Source organism: Gekko japonicus, unplaced genomic scaffold, assembly GCF_001447785.1.
Source record: "Gekko japonicus isolate JY-2015 unplaced genomic scaffold, Gekko_japonicus_V1.1 scaffold752, whole genome shotgun sequence".
Lineage (NCBI taxonomy): Eukaryota > Metazoa > Chordata > Lepidosauria > Squamata > Gekkonidae > Gekko > Gekko japonicus.
The window spans coordinates 416293-432369 of NW_015170296.1; the positions used below are offsets into that span (position 1 = coordinate 416293).

At 47.1% G+C, this 16077-nt stretch overlaps 1 protein-coding gene across 1 annotated transcript in view; it reads left to right on the forward strand.

The window, feature by feature from the left end:
• The window catches only part of LOC107116067 (placenta-specific gene 8 protein-like), a 23730-nt gene extending 9042 nt beyond the window's left edge, over nucleotides 1–14688 (forward strand). Inside the window, exons 2-5 of the mRNA XM_015417926.1 lie at nucleotides 4579–4707; nucleotides 8914–9038; nucleotides 11879–11987; nucleotides 13762–14688. Of these exons, the coding sequence (XP_015273412.1) occupies nucleotides 4590–4707; nucleotides 8914–9038; nucleotides 11879–11983 (348 nt within the window). The 5' untranslated portion in view covers nucleotides 4579–4589 and the 3' untranslated portion in view covers nucleotides 11984–11987; nucleotides 13762–14688. The remainder of the gene's footprint in view (nucleotides 1–4578; nucleotides 4708–8913; nucleotides 9039–11878; nucleotides 11988–13761) is intronic.
• The last annotated feature ends 1389 nt before the right edge of the window (nucleotides 14689–16077 follow it).

The window sequence follows — 16077 nt, forward strand, 5'->3', positions numbered from 1 at the left end:
GGCTTGTGTTGGATTCTTACTGGCCCAGGTTAGCACAAGCTGTGAGAGACTGGTGTGAGTTGGTGGTGAATGGGTGAGAGTGCGTGCAAGGCCAGGGCACAGAGACCTGTGCAGTCTCCTGTTTTGGGAAAGTTTGGGAGGACTGGCAGGGACAAGTGGAAAGAAAAGATTCTTGAGGCTAAGGAGTCAGTGACTGATCGTGTCTTGTATTTTAGAGAGCAGCTGAAAATGATGGGTATCGGAGAGGACCTGACAAAGGGCAAAGTGAATCAGAGCAGCTGGCATGATAAAACAGCCCTGTCTTTGACTTCTGAGCTTGGTGACCAGCTTAGGGTTTTTCGGCCTTCGAGCACTGGCAAGCTGCTAGTGGCATGGGAAGAGCCTCATGTGCTTTTGGACCGGATAGGTAGTGTCGGGGGTACTGTCTCGATGGAAAGGTTAAGGGAAATTACCAAGGATGTTCATGTGAACAGGTAGAAACCTGATCTTGACAAGGAAGTGTTGTTGCAGAATGTGTCTGGAAAAGGAGGAACTGAAGAGCCAGGTGGAAAGTTAGTCGTTGTCTTGGCTCAGTTTTCTGAACTGGTGCAGCAGGGGAAGCTGGACTGGCTACGGATATGGTGCTTTCAAGGCAGAGAGAGAAGTTTTTCAGTTGTACATCAGTGGCAGATGGGTTTCGGAAAAAGACCAGGGGAAACAGATTTGGCTGTGCTTGGAATGAACACAGGTGTGTTGTTCAGTTTGGTGTAGTGGTTGAGTGCGTGGACTCTAATCTGGGAAAACCGCGTTTGATTCCCCACTTCCTCCACTTGCACCTGCTGGATGACCTTGGGCAAGCCACAGTCTTGTCAGAGCTGTTCTTGAAAAAGAGCAGTTTCTGTCAGAGCTCTCTCAGCCCCACCTACCTCACAGGTTGTCTGTTGTGGGGAGGGGAAAGGAAAGAAGATTGTAAGCTACTCAGTGACTCCTTCAGGTAGTGAAGGATGGGGTATACATCCATCCTCCTCCTCCTCCTAGAAGCTGCGAACTGACTTGTGGAGTGGCAGGGCAAAAGTGACAGTGGCTCAGATGGATTTCATCAGGGCTTTTTGCAGGGACTTGGGGTTACCTGTGGAGTATTTAGCAAGAGTGTGGAGTATCAACCAGGGGACAGGTTTCAGCATCAAGAAGGAAAAATGGATGTTTAGGATGCCAAGGGTGGTTTTCTGGGAATACCGAATGGAACATTCCACCATTGAGGGACAAGGTAGCAGCCACTGTGTGGGAACTGGGCCATTTCCAGCCTCAGGTGGGAGGGCCAAAAATTCCCTCTCGGGACAGACCACTCGTCTGGACGATGGCTACAACCAAAGGAGAACACTAAGCTTCAGAGGTGGTCTTGGGAGACTGAGGAGTACATCATAAAGACTGAACATTTTTTTCCTGGATGCACTGCTGAAGATGCAGACTTCCTTTCCCAGAAGGACATAGACTCGTGGTGTAGACTCAGTTCTATACGTGATTGTGTGCTGGATGACTTGCCTGTGTGTTTTCTGATGCGTACTGTGTAACTTGCAACTTTACTGTAACAGACTTGTTTGGATCCGGCCACAGGGCACCCTTCTGGAAAGGAGGGCCCCCCCTCCTCTGGAATCTAGGAAGGGGGAAGTATGGAGAAAGCCCCCCTCCCCATTCTGAGTTTTAAAGTGTTCCTGTTTGTTTGTTTTTCCCCTTCTCTCTGGAAGGGCAGGAAGCGAGATCAGTTACCTGCCATAGTGATGTAAATGGATTGACTTGCAAAGGAACTGAGGGATTTGGTGTGAGGAATCTCCAGGTGACTCCTGGAGATTTCCCAGAATGCCTGCAAGGGGGGCTCCCAGGATGCACCCAGGAGGGGTGGAGAGTGTGATGAAGAATGGGTGGAGTCAGAGCTTTAATAAAAATGCTTGCTCCCAGGAGGGAGGGTCTCTCTTTACTCTTGGTGCTGATCTTTGGGAGAGGACAGACAGCTGAGGACTGCCATGGAGCCTAGCCTGCTGGCTGCAGAGAGCCTAGGTAATGAAACATCTTTATAGCCTTTTGTAACTTTCTAAGCTTGAAATTGCCTACTCTGTTTCAACATCTAGTAGAGTAAGTTTTTCGAACCAGGGAAAGAAGGATGCGATTCTGACCAACCTTTCTTTGTCCTTCTGGTTGCTGATCTGGTGCTGTGCTAAAAGTATGCTTGTAACCTTTCTCTCTTTTGAATAAACATTTTACTTTTTGAAGCTGGTCGTGTTCTCTGGACCACATAGTCCCCCAACTGCCTTAAACCACACTACTGTAAGGGGGGAGTCCCAGGAAGAAGGGGGTAGGCAAGTAGTCAAGGCCCCCATTGCCAATCCTCCAGGGGGCCCCCAAAGAAGGAATTTGGTTCCTGTTTTAAGCAGGAGCTGGGTAGCAGGAGACCAGTGACAGAGCCTCAGTTTGAGAAGGGGTGTCAGGCAGTGTTCCCTATAAGCTGAGTTAGTGTGAGCCAGCTCACAGTTTTTTGGCCTCCAGCTCACACATTTTTGTCTTAGCACAGGAAGGAGGGCTCCAGAGCAAACTAATTTATGCAGCGGCCAGATCGCTTGATCACAACTTTAATGCCAGCAGCTCACAAAGTAGAATTTTTGCTCACAAGACTCCACAGCTTAGAGGGAACATTGGTGTCAGGAGTCTGTACCTCCAGGCAGGAAGACCCCAAAAGGACAGTGGTGGCAGCGGTACCCTAGTGGGAAGAAGTGGAATAGCATCCTCCAGGAATTGGCAGAATCCAAGGAGAACAGGGTCTGTAAGTCAGAGCAGGCCTGTTCCGCCACAGAAGCCATCAAGGAAGCCACAGCCTTCAGTCTGCAAGACCTGAGGAAGGGTATTAAGGATAGGACCTTTGGAGGTCATCAATTCATTGGGTTGTCATAAGTCGGAAGCGACTTAATGGCACTTAACACACACACATGATCTCCTTATGCTCCTGTTTCAGTCCATGGACCCCTTCTACTCACTCTTGTCCCGCGGGGTTGTTCCTGGACTCTTTCTCTACCTTGCCATCTCTTCAAAGGCACCAGGGTGGTGGTGGTTATTGGAAAGGACTTCCATTCTGGGTTTTTCCTGGGGTCTATGGCCTTCATGTTTCAGTAGTTCCCAGTTCCATCCCCCACAGGGTTGCCAGCCTCCAGGTGGGGCCTGGGGATCTCCCGCTTTTACAACTGATCTCCAGCTGACAGAGATCAGCTCCCATGGAGAAAATGGCTGCTTTGAAGGGTAGACTCTATGGCATGGCACCATGCTGAGGCCCCTCCCTTCCCCTCCTCAAACCCACCCTGTCCCGGATCCACCCCCAAAGCCTCCAGGTATTTTCCAACCCAGCACTGGCAACTACAACCCCCAACCCCCACCCCCCCACCCCAATCTACCTCCTTTCTTACTCTTGACTGCTCCCAAAAGAGCATCTCCATTTCCTGGATCCATCATGACCGGGCCAATGGATTTCTGGATCACCTGTGTTTACATTCTCTAGGCTTGCTGTCAAGAGTCATCAGGAGAAGGATGCCAATTCTGGTAGATTCCCAGCCAGTCTTCCTGTGCGTTGTTTTTTTTTAAATTACTGGTTCTGAACCTTAGTATTTGTGAGATACAGGCTTAGAGGTGCCATGCAGACTTGCCCAAAGTGCCTCACTTGTTGCTAAGATACAGTCAGGCCTGACTGATAACAAGTCAGTCCAGCAATGCAGGCATCTTGGAGGAGGCACCCTTGGCGCATTCCATTGTTATCTACACAAGCTGTGGCTTCTTGTTTTCGCTAGCACTAGGATCTCATGGGTCTGCTCTGCTGCTAATGGTGGTGCATCCTTCTGGCAATGTTCCCTCTAAGCTGCGGAGGCTTGTGAGCAAAAATTCTACTTTGTGAGCTGCCGGCATCAAAGTTGTGAGCAAGTGATTTGGCTGCTGCATAAATCAGTTTGCTCTGCAGCCCTCCTTCCTGAGCAGAGACAAAAATGTGTGAGCCGGAGGCTAAAAAACTGTGAGCTAGCTCACACTAACTCAGCTTAGAGGGAACACTGCCTTCTGGTACAAGGAGCCTTCTCCTGACACAAGAGGATCGAAGCTCCAGCCTGACGTTTTGCTGAGCTGTGCTGCACTTGTGTGTGTTTTATCATTCAGTGGCCCTATTCCATTTCCTAAGGGATGTGTGGTTTATGGGAGGGGTTATGGCTGAGTGGCAAAGCATATGTTTTGCAAACAGAAGAACCCCAGTTCTGTCCCAAGCATCTCCCTCTAGAGGATCTCAAGCAGCAGTTGCTAGTAAAAGCAGCTGAGATCCCAGAGAGCTCCACTGCCAATGAGCATAGACCAGTGGTCTTCAGCCTATGGGTCGAGTATCTCAGGTGGGTTACAGAGTCCCACCTGCTTCTCATGAACATCTGTAATACCACCATTTTTTGCTCCCTTGTGGAAGAATCTGCTGTTAGGTGGAACAAGCTGCTCTTATCCTGAAAAACATCATGCTGTATTGTCATAACTTCAGGAGGCAAATTGTGTGTTAACTTACTTCTTACTTCTTGTTATGTTACCCAGAGTCTGTTGACATGGCGGGCCAAGCTGTGATTTTGACGCAGCCACAGATGCAGCAGGTTGTGGTTGTCCAGCCACAGCGAGCCCACTGGCAGACAGGGCTATGCGACTGCTGCACTGACTGTGGAGTGTGTGAGTAGCCATGCAAATATTAGACGTTGGGATTGTTTCATGAGCTTGAAGAGAGGGCTGAATTAATGTGGGACAGAGAGCAACCCACCTGATCTTGACCTTTTCCGCACGCTTGACTTACTCCTGGTTTCCTTGGCAGTCTGTCCACAAGCATTGGAACTGGTTTGGGCGTGGTTGTTCCATGTCTTCCCTCCTTGTGCATTTTCACAATTGTGGACTCAGTTTATTTTCTTCCACACATGGCTTGAATAATTATTTTCAAGGGAGGGTGCTGTCATCCTCAGTGTTGGCATCGGTGGTGTCCCAGCACCCCCTCTTATTTTTTAAAAAAGTCCTAAAATATTGATATATCACTATAGTAATAATACGGGCAGGAAACTGCGGGGGGGGGGGAAGCGTGGCTGTTTGCCCCGGGGCAAACTAATGAACAGTTAAGCGATCAGACCTCCTCTGGAGGTTCTGTGGAGGTACCGTGGAGGTTCTGTGGGTAGGGAGAGGTGCCGATCACAGGACACGCCTGCGCGCAACGAAGAAGCGCACGGTGCGGCAAACTGGTTTTCTTTTTGTGTGTACACGACGAATGCACATGCCCCATTGGGTGCGTGTGCGCATCCACGGAGACTTGGGGGAAAAAAGCTTTTTCGCAAGGGGACATGGGCGGGTGCCGGATGCCACCGGAAACGCGATCAGACGCCCGCCCTTGCCCCACGGTTTCCGGAAACTAGTACCTCCGAGGTACTAGTTTTTAGCTGCGTGTTTTCGGCAGGAAGCCTTGGTTGTGCCACGTAAGCACTACGCTTCCCAGATGTGCCGGTGAGATCGCGCCCGGAAAATCCGCCTGTCTTCCATCTCTCTTGCGTGGCTAATGTTCCATGTGACCGCAGCCATAGTTTAAGCAGGTTCTCTAAATTCCCAGATTTCATTTTTTTAAAAGTACGTCTCTAGTCTTTCCCCTCACAGATATATAAGTGAAAAGGCATACCTCCACAAGAGATGAGGCTAGAGACTTACTTTTAAAAAATGAAAGCTGGGAATTCAGAGAACCCCCTAAGCCAGTTGTTAAAATGCTCCAGTAATATGTCGGTATTTTAGAGCCTTTCTAAATAAGGGCGGGATGCTGGGACACTGCTAATGGTGGCAGCAGCCTCCCCTGAAAAATAAACTGATTCCACAACTGTGAAAATGCACAGGGAGGGCAGACCTGTGGAACAACTGTGCCCCAACTGATTCCAGTGCATGTGGATCAACTGCCAAGAAAATCAGGAGTATGTTGAGTAAGCAGAATAGCCCACAGAAAAAATGGGGGGAAACAACAACAAACCCAAAGTGAAACCTAAAGACAAAAGATTGCTTGTGGAAATCAGGGGATAAACCAAAGTAGTATGGGGCCAGAATCGACAGGGGGGGAAACCACACTATGTGGATGGCCCAGGCTAGCCTTATACGTGAAACCTCAGAAGCTAAGTAGGAAAAGCCCTGGTTAGCACTTGGATGAGAGACCACCAAGGAAGTCCAGCATTACTATGAAGAGGAAAGCCATGGCAAATCACCTCTGCTTGCCTCTTGCCTTGAAAACCCTACTGGGTCGCCACAAGTCAGCTGCAGCTTGATAGCAAATTTTACCTCCGGACACAAGCAGTGCAGTCCTAAACAGAATTATACCCTTCCAAGCCAGTAAACTTAGGAGAGTGTTAACTGTTTAGGACTGTACTTTTAATGCTTTTGCAAAACAGATCCTTTTCATTATTTTTTAAAAAAACCTTTTATTTCTCTTCCATGGTATGTATATTTACTAAGGGAAGGGCTCATGAGTCTGGGAGCGGCAGGCTAAATATGTGCTCTTTGTTGAGGTGTCCTGCTTCATTATAAACACAATCCAGACACCAAGTCATGCTTATAAAAAGCCCTGTTTTGCTCAGGCAGGCATGTTCTCACACTCAGCCAGGGTAGAGTTTGCATCCATGCAAAAACGTGGACTGGTTGCACGTCTGATGTATGTTGATGGGCTACTGGCCACGATAAACAAGCACTTTCTCCCAGACAGGTACAACTTTTGTTGCCATGCAGACAGGTCTCTGATCTTGGGATTTCCCACAAAGTTATTGTTCACTACTGAAGACATGAAGGAAGACAGCATGGTATAGCCTGACCTCTTCAGATCTCGGAAGCTAAGAAGGGTCAGTACTTGGATGGGAAACCACCAAGGAAGACTCTGCAGAGGAAGGCACTGGCAGACCACCTCTGCTTCTCCCTTTCCTTGACAGCCCCTTGCTGGGGTTACCATAAGTCCCTCCCACTTTCTGTCTGAGAGCAGTGACGCATACTGTCTGGTTTGGGGAGCAGATGTGGTGAGTTCTTGAGCTACAGTATGAAGGAAGAAAGCACAAGAGGATTATGAGAATGTGCCGATTTTCCAAGGAAGATGCATGAAAATAAACATGAATGACCTGTTCTTGGTCTCCATGATTCTGGGTCTCACCCAATGTGGAGAAACATTCATTCTACCTGTATCTCAATGATATACGTCGGACCCAGGATACAGGAACCCCAGAACACTCATGATCCTCTTTGATGTCAGAAGTGACTCTCTCTCTCTCTCTCTTTTTGCCATCAAGTTGCAGCTGACTTACGGTAACCCCATAGGGTTTTTAAGGCAATGGACATTCGGAGGTGGTTTCACCATCACCTGCCTCCACGTCATAATACAAGAACTCGTGGGCACTCAATGAAATTGCTGAGCAGTCGGGTTAGAACAGACAAAAGGAAGTCCTTCTTCACCCAAAGAGTGATGAACACATGGAATTCACTGCCACAGGAGGTGGCGGTGGCTACAAGCATGGACGGCTTCAAGAAGAAATTGGATAAACATATGGAGCAAAGGTCCATCAGTGACTATTAGCCACAAGGTATAGATAGGAACTCTCAGTCTGGGGCAGGTGATGCTCTGTCTTCTTGGTGCTTGGGGGGGGGGTCAACAGGGGAAGGGCTCCTAGTGTTCTGGCTCCACTGCTGGACCTCCTGATGGCACCTGGTATTTTTGGCCACTGTGTGACAGAGTGTTGGACTGGACGGGCCACTGGCCTGATCCAACATTGGCTTCTCTTATGTTCTTATGTTCCTTGGTGGTCTCTCATGCAAATACTGACCAGGGCCAGCCCTGTTTAGCTTCCAAGATCTTACAAGATTGGCCTAGCTTGGGTCATCCGGGTCAGGGCACAGAACCACAAAAGCATTAGAGCTACCTCTGTGAGTTTTTTGTGCATTTGAAATATTGATGTCCCACACTCTTAACTAACAGTCCAGGAGCAAAGGTCCATCTGCTTGGGAAGTTTGTCTCTCAAGAGCAGATGCCCTTGGAAACTTACCTGAAGACCATCGTAGAGAGAAACACATCCTGAATATCGTCCCAATGTCTCATACCTGGTGGTCTACATGGACATTTGAGCTCTCTCAACAAATGACCAGTGATACAAAAACCCTCCGTGAATTTGTGAGGTCCCTTTTTAACAACCCCAAGCCCACCCATATATCTTGTGACCATGAGCTGTATAAGTACGAGAGCCAGTGTGGTGTAGCGGTTAGAGTGTTGGGCTAGGATCTGGGAGACCCAAGTTTGAATCCCCACTCTGCCAGGGAAGCTTGCCAGGTGACCTTGGGCCAGTCACATACCCTTTGCCTAACCTACCTCACAGAGTTGTCATGAAGACAAAGTGGAGGAGAGGAGTCACTTTGTGTCCCTGTTGGGGAGAAAGGTGGGGCACCACCAATGAAGTAAGATAAATAAACAGGTGAATTTGGGTAGGGCTTCTCCAAACTTAGCTAATGATGGGTGGGCAAGGAGCAAATGGACAGGAAACAGCAGGTAGATACGTTTCTGCAATGGCAGGAAGTAAGCGGTGGCACCTCCAGCAATCTACACTAGAATTTGGCGTCCTAAACAGAGTTACACGCTTCTAAGTCAACGGAAGGCAATGGGTTAGAAGGGGCTACCTCTTTCTGGGATTGACAAAGTGTGTTGATTATGTTGGCAGAGATTAAATGTGCAAGGAAGTGGAGCACCAACTGCTTAAAGAAAAATAAGTAGGTTCATTTAAGGAACCTTGCATATTCTAACAGATTACAGTCGGGCCAGATTTTGCTTTGTATCAACCCTGCTTTCTACCAAGTGACTTGCTACAGATGTTTCTCGTGCTCTCCTCCAACTAGGCTGCTGTGGATTCTTTTGCACCCCTTGTCTGGGATGCCAGGTTGCTTCTGACATGAATGAATGCTGCTGCTGTGGCCCAACCGTGGCAATGAGGGCTGTCTACAGGACCAAATATCAGATCCCCGTACGTATATGATCGGACCTTTGTTGCTACTTGAATCTTGTGTAATACATCTTAAGTTCTACCTATTAATCCTCCACTTTGGGCATATCTGTACTGTGTACTTACATTGGTTTTATTGCAGTGTCTCTTGTGGTTGTTCTCACAGAATTCTGGGAATTATGATTTGAGGATGCTGGGGATTAACTTAGATACACCTGTCTACCTTGGGGCAAATAAGTCCTGCAGGTTTATTTTGTACAGGTGTGCCTCCTCTGCCTTGCCCTGAATGGTCTAGGCTAGCGCGATCTCATCAGGGCCCTTCAGCATTCTCCCTTTCCTTGCTGGTGAGTTCCTGTCGCTTCGGGGTTTTCTTTTCTTTTCTGCATGTGCTCCTCTAGTGTCCGATCCTATATTACATCACTGTATGTCCAGCATTAAAAAACTGCAGTTTAAATCTGCAGAGAGATATGCTGGACATACAGCGAGGTAACATTGAATCGACCACCGGAGGGGGCAAAACACATGCAGAAAAGGATGAAACAACGACGAAGCAATAAGGGCACACAAGGGAAAAGACAGGAATGCAGAAGAGTCATAGATCTCAAAAGCTAAGCAGGGTTAGCCCTGGTTAGTATTTGGATGGGAAGCCACCAAGGACGTGCAGGGCTGCTGTGTAGAGGCAGGCAATGGCAAGCCACTTCTGTTCGTCTCTTCCCTTGAAAACCCTACGGGGTCTTTTTAAATGAGCTGCAACGTGACAGCAATTTCCATCAGCATGAGTCACAGGGGGAGGGGAAGCAACTGAATGACCTTTGCCTAAAAAGAGGTCTTAAATGCATCTTAAAATGTTGGGCAAACATCATAGTAACAAAAGAGGAACTGGGTTCTTTAATGTACGGTACAGTTCAACTTAATTTTACATATAACAAAAGGCAAATCTTTGAAGAAATAAATCGATATGTTACAAGAAGGAAGATTTAAATCCATTTTTGTGACTTAAAATGCAAATAACGTTTCTCTTGGATAATAACATTAGGACAAGCCAGATTTTCCAAACTTCTGTCTGTACCCTGGAGATCAGTTATAATTCCAGGAGAACTCCAGGCCAGTGTTCCCTCTAAGCTGAGTTAGTGTGAGCTAGCTCACAGTTTTTTAGCCTCCAGCTCACACATTTTTGTCTTAGCTCAGGAAGGATGGCTCCAGAGCAAACCAATTTATACAGTGGCCAAATTACTTGCTCACAACTTTAATGCCAGTAGCTCACAAAGTAGAATTTTTGCTCACAAGACTCCACAGCTTAGAGGGAACATTGCTCCAGGCCCCACCTGGAGGTTGGCAACCACTGCCTATTTTATTATTGTGGTCTGTCTGGGTAACCTGAGACTGGGTGGGTCAGGAAGACTATGCTGGTTTTATTCTTTCTTGGCAGGAAGGTATCACAAAGTCATGACTGGGGACTTCTGCTCAGCCTTGCAGCCAATCGCTTATAGGATAACCACAGGGTCGAATCTTGTCCCCAGTTCTTTTCTATATCTATGCGAAACCACTTGGGGAGATCACCGAGAGATCTGAGCACTGGTGTCATCACTCTGCAGATGACACATCCACCATTCTGTCTCTTCTTTCCATCAAAATTCAGTGGAGGCTGTGGAAGTATTAAATGGAAACTTAGACAAGATGAAAGCGCTATGGATGATGTGTGAATGGGGGCTCTCCAATAGTGGACAGGGTTGCACTCGCTGTGAAAGATCAGGTGTGCAGCTTTGGAGTACTTCTAGACTCAACATTGTCTTTAGACAGTCAAGTGTCAGAAGTTGCCCAGAACATGTTTTATGAACTGAGGCTAGTTGATCAGTGGCCACAATCTTATGTGCCAGGGTAACATCCAGACTTGACTACAGCCCTATATTCTTTGAGGCACTGCCCTTGAAGATATTTTTTGGAAATTTCAGTTGGTCCAAAATGCAGCTGCTAGGATCCTTACAGGCACCCACCGGTGAGGCCATTTTAAGCCAGTGTTATGCCATCTACACTGGCTTCCATTCTATTCCCGGGCTCAATACAAGATGCTAGTTTTGAATGTCTTAGATCCAGAAGGACTGTGTCCATCCATATCAACCATATGAGACTTTATGTAAAGTGAGAAAGCCTTCCTTTTATAACCAGCCTTAGCAGAAATGAGCTTTCTTAGCTGTTGCTGCCCTCCACCCCAAATTTAGAATTCCTTCCCTCCTGATAGGTTTGAAAATCTGAACGTACATGAACACACATGAATCTGCCTTATATGGAATCAGACCCTTGGTCCATCAAATTCTGCATCATCTACTCAGATTGTCAGCAATTCTCCAGGGTCTCATGTGGAGGTCTTTCTAGTCACCTACTGGCTGGTCTTTTTAACTGGAGATGTTGGAGATTGAACCAGAGACCTTCTGCACACAAAACAGAGGCTCTTTTACTGACCACAGCTCCCTCTGGTGGTTGATTCGATAGTCCTGCAGTTTAAATATGCAGGGAGAGATGCTGCATATAAACCAATGTAATATCGAATTGACCACTAGAGGGAGCAAGACATGTGCAGAACAGAAACCCCCCCCCCCACCGCCAAAGTAACAGGAACACACATGCAAGGAAAATGAGAATGCAGAAAAACACAGTGGCAGCTATTGAGGGTGAAATCTATGGCATTCGCTCTCGAGGCCAGTGATACATAAACAAGCCATTGGGGCTTCATTGCACAAGTTCACGCACCGTGTGTTCTTACCCCTTAAGTCTCCTCATGCCTTTTTGATCTGTTCAGTCTTTACATTACCCCTCCCACAAAACAACATGAATGTTAAATGTTTTTTTCCCCTCTTTCACAGGGATCCATCTGTGATGATTTCTGCACCATCCTGTGTTGTCCTGTTTTATCCCTTTGCCAGATAAAGAGGGATATCAACAGGAGGCGAGAATTAGGAATCTTCTAGGCAGGTTTGTGGGTTTTCTTTGTGGGCTGAAGGTTAACTAGTGACACGGTATGATTCAAAGTGGTATAGAATCACATTAGGACAGGTTCCCCAACGTCTGGAGTGTCTTTTTATTATTGTGAGCCATTCTAGCAAATTTTCATGTTGACGTTTGCTTGGCATCTTACTTTTGTGTACGTTTAAAGAAAAAACAGATGGAAAATGGCTCTGAGAAGGAAGGAGCATGACAGATTCAGGACAGATTCAAGAACCAGCCAATAAGCACTGTGATCAGCCCCTTGGGTGCTGGCAGTTTCAATATGTGCTTGTGTGAAGAAGCTTATAATGGCTAGATTCACCAGCAGATACAAGGGTGTGCCACCCCCATTTCCATCCCACTTCACCTGAGAGCCCAGCCCTGTGTCAGCCACTGCCAGGAGATTTTGAGTGTGCTGCCTGGAAGAGGTGGAGTTTCAGAAAGAAGTGACATCACTTCCAGGTGACATTCGAGGAATTTTGCCTAATCTCTATGGTAAAGACCAGAGAAATTAGGGGAAATTCCTAGAGTGTCACCATCACCTCCATTGCCCTCCGTATCTTCTCCTACTTCTCAAATGATCAAGGGCAGGGGGCAGAAGATGGCAGAGAACTGCCTTTTGCCAGTGAACAAACAGCAAACCTAGCTCCATCTCTTCTAAAAGTCTACCTTCTACTTCATTCTTCTCCTATTTGGAGCTGTACTGATGCTTATAACGGCTGCTGAAGACACATCCTAAAGCAAATGCTCTGACAAAGCAGTTGGCTATCTCCTACAGCCTGACCAGTGACCGATAAATGAAAAACTGAGCAGGCTTTTTAGCTTTTTTTGAATCTTTTTACTCTTCCCTTTCCACCTCTATTAACTGAATGGCAAGACCATGAGATAAAGTCAGGCAGAGCCTCACTACACATGGCTCACGTAAGTAGGTCGCAAAAGCCAAGTAGATGGGCTTTTCTAAAGAAAAGGAGCGTTGGAGAAGGAGCTACTTGAAGCACAGACGAGGGGTACGTAAAGGTATTTGCTTTGCTTCCCACCATTTGCTAGCTGCAACGTCTTCTACCCTGGCTGCTTTCCTTCTCACTCAGTTTACAAACAGGCCCCTGGAACACCACAGGGAGAAAGACAAGTATTAAAGCTTCTACCTCCACCAACCCCCACAGACACTAAAGGGCCACCAGAGCTGCTTTTATAACACAGGTTATCAGATATATTAGGCTCTCCAACGTGGTGCCCAGGGGCACCATGGCATCTGCTGACATCTTCTCTGATGCCCACCAAGTATTTTTAGAAAGTGGATGGGACTGGGTGGCACTTTTGCCCAGCAGGGCTTCTGATTGGCCATTATAGATTTGATTGTCTGTGCGGTTTTTTTTTTTACATGTTGCTTTGGCAGCAACTGCCACCAAAGCACAAAGATCTTCATTGTGTGACTGAAGGTAAGCTGTGTGGCAGCCATTTTGTGGCTGGCTCCACCTTCTCCAGCAACCATTTTGTAGCAGCTATTTTGTTGTTGCACTCATCTGCCTGTGTCAGAATTCCAAAGGTGCCCACATGTCGGGAAACGGTTAGGGACCCCTGATAGATATATATTCCCTACAAGGTCTTGTTTATCCCCAACTTGTATTTAAATTTATATTTTGTCACTGTCTACAGGGGCCTCTCACAGGTATAAATAGAACCATGAGAAAGGAAATTGTCCAACCGATTTAGCAGCTTGTGGGCAGTGTTACAATCAAATGTTGGTTTCCCTCTCTTTCAGATTTGCGTTTGTTCCCATTTCTGAATGCTGCCACCTGGTGATGCTGTTTGAGCATTCTGTATCTCACTTTACATCTGGCTAATGTGCGGTCTGAGCCACAAGACCTTCAAGTGGAATAGATTTAAAGTACCACTGGACTCCTATTTCATTTTGCTGTTACGGACTCAAACGGCGAACCATCTGGAATGATTGTGTTTCTAGCTAGTAAACCTGAAACTTTATTATTATAAAATGTCTGTTTTCAATGTAGTATTGCTTTTCAATTTTACTGGACTTAAAGATCTCCCATTGTTTCCCTGTCTCTTAGGAGTTTCTGATAGCATCTAACTGATCCAGTGTGTTTGTATTTTTTTTTTTGCTCTAAATTAGCCATTTCTTTTATTAGATCTTGCTTTTGGAGTTTCTTTCTTTTTTAACATACAAAGCTAGAATAATTTAGACAGCCTCGCAGAACTGATTTGAAGGCATCCCACCAAGAGATTGCTGGCATGTTTTCTTTAAAATAGCTTTCATAAATTTCCTCATTATTCAGGAACAAGCCATTTAATCTCCATGGATGTGCTTGCTTATGCGTCTTATGCAACATGAAAGTGCACGTAAGACCATACGCTCAAACCAACATACGCTGCACGTATGCTTCAAATGTGGTGTAATTTCAAGTCTATTCCAGAGCAAGCCTAGTGCACATTTAAATAAAAGGCATCATCTTTAGGATATGGACTCTTCCAAACCTCTACTAATTCCAGTTCAGGTGTCAGCCTAGGACCCGGGAGACCCAAATTCAAACACATACTCTGCTATGGAAGCTTACGGAGTAACCTTGGGTTAGTCACTCACTGTCATCTTAACCTACCTCACAGGGTTGTTGTGAGGATAACACAGAGGAGAAAAGAACTGGGTATACTGAACTGAGCTCCTTGGAGGAAGATCGGGATAAAAATGTACTTCTTTACTTACTAAATAAATCAATAATTTAAAAAAATATATTAATGTGGTGATTCTACGTTGGTATTTTAGTCTCGTTTCAACTTGTACAGGGTTTCTGAGGTTCCCACTTGTCACGTTCTCACCAGGGGTTGTTTCGTAGAAAAAGAGCTGGGGGAACTCATTAGCATAACTCATTAGCATATGCCATACCCCCTGACATCACCGGAAGTGGGTCATAAGGCCACACCCCCTGACATCACCGGAAGTGGGTCATAAGGCCACACCCCCTGACATCACCGGAAGTGGGTCATAAGGCCACACCCCCTGACATCACCGGAAGTGGGTCATAAGGCCACACCCCCTGACATCACCGGAAGTGGGTCATAAGGCCACACCCACCACTCAGTCTTAGTCTTAAAGGTTAGTCTTAAAGGTGCTATTTGAACTCTTGGACTATTTTGCAGCAACAGACTAACACAGGTACCTCGAGGAAGCTCCTGGATGGGGCTGGGAGTCCTTGCGGAGGCCACGTGGAGTGGCCTCGGCCAGGCAGAGGGGGAGGACGCCAACTTACCCTCCTGTTTCTTCCTCCTTCTGCAACAGAATGAGGCTGGAAGCAGGGGGCGGCCGGAAGAAGGGGTGGGGCTTCGTCGTGTGCCCCGCCCCCTGCACCTCATCCGGGGGAACTGCGATCCCCCGTGATCCCCCCCGAATCGACCTTTGGTTCTCACAGATACCTGTCATTTGGCAGAGCCTCGGGAAGATTTGTTGATCCAAGGCCAACTATCTGCTCTGTAGATCTGCATCTATCTGGATACCTAATCTGCATTAGAAGGACTAGTCCTCTCCTGTCTGGTGCTCAGCCGAGCTGAGCTGAGCACCTTCTACCCTCTTTCCCCGAAAATAAGACAGTGTCTTATATTAATTTTTGCTCCCAAAGATGCGCTAGGTCTTATTTTCAGGGGATATCTTATTTTTCCATGAAGAAGAATATGGGACACTCTGTCAGGACAGAGTGAGCAGCAGGCGGCAGCTTATCCTGGCGGCGGCGTGGGCTCTCTGATTAAAAGAGACCTCGCACTTCCTGTCTGCTCCGGCTGCACAGCAGCCAACCTTGAGCTGCGTGGCGGCGCCCACCGCTACGCCCCAGAGTCCAGAGTTACGGTAGCTTTGGGGGGCCTTATTATCGGGGAGGTCTTATTTTCCAGGAAACACGGTAGGTGTGATCAACGCGCAGCCACAAGAGACTCAGATCATCTTTCTTTCACTCCACATGGATTCAGTAGATCATTACTCACAGATCCAAGCTGATGACTGGGTGGAAGGTTACATCTTTATGATCCAGGCCAATTCTATGGCTATGTTGAGAAAGGAAAGGGGACCCCCATC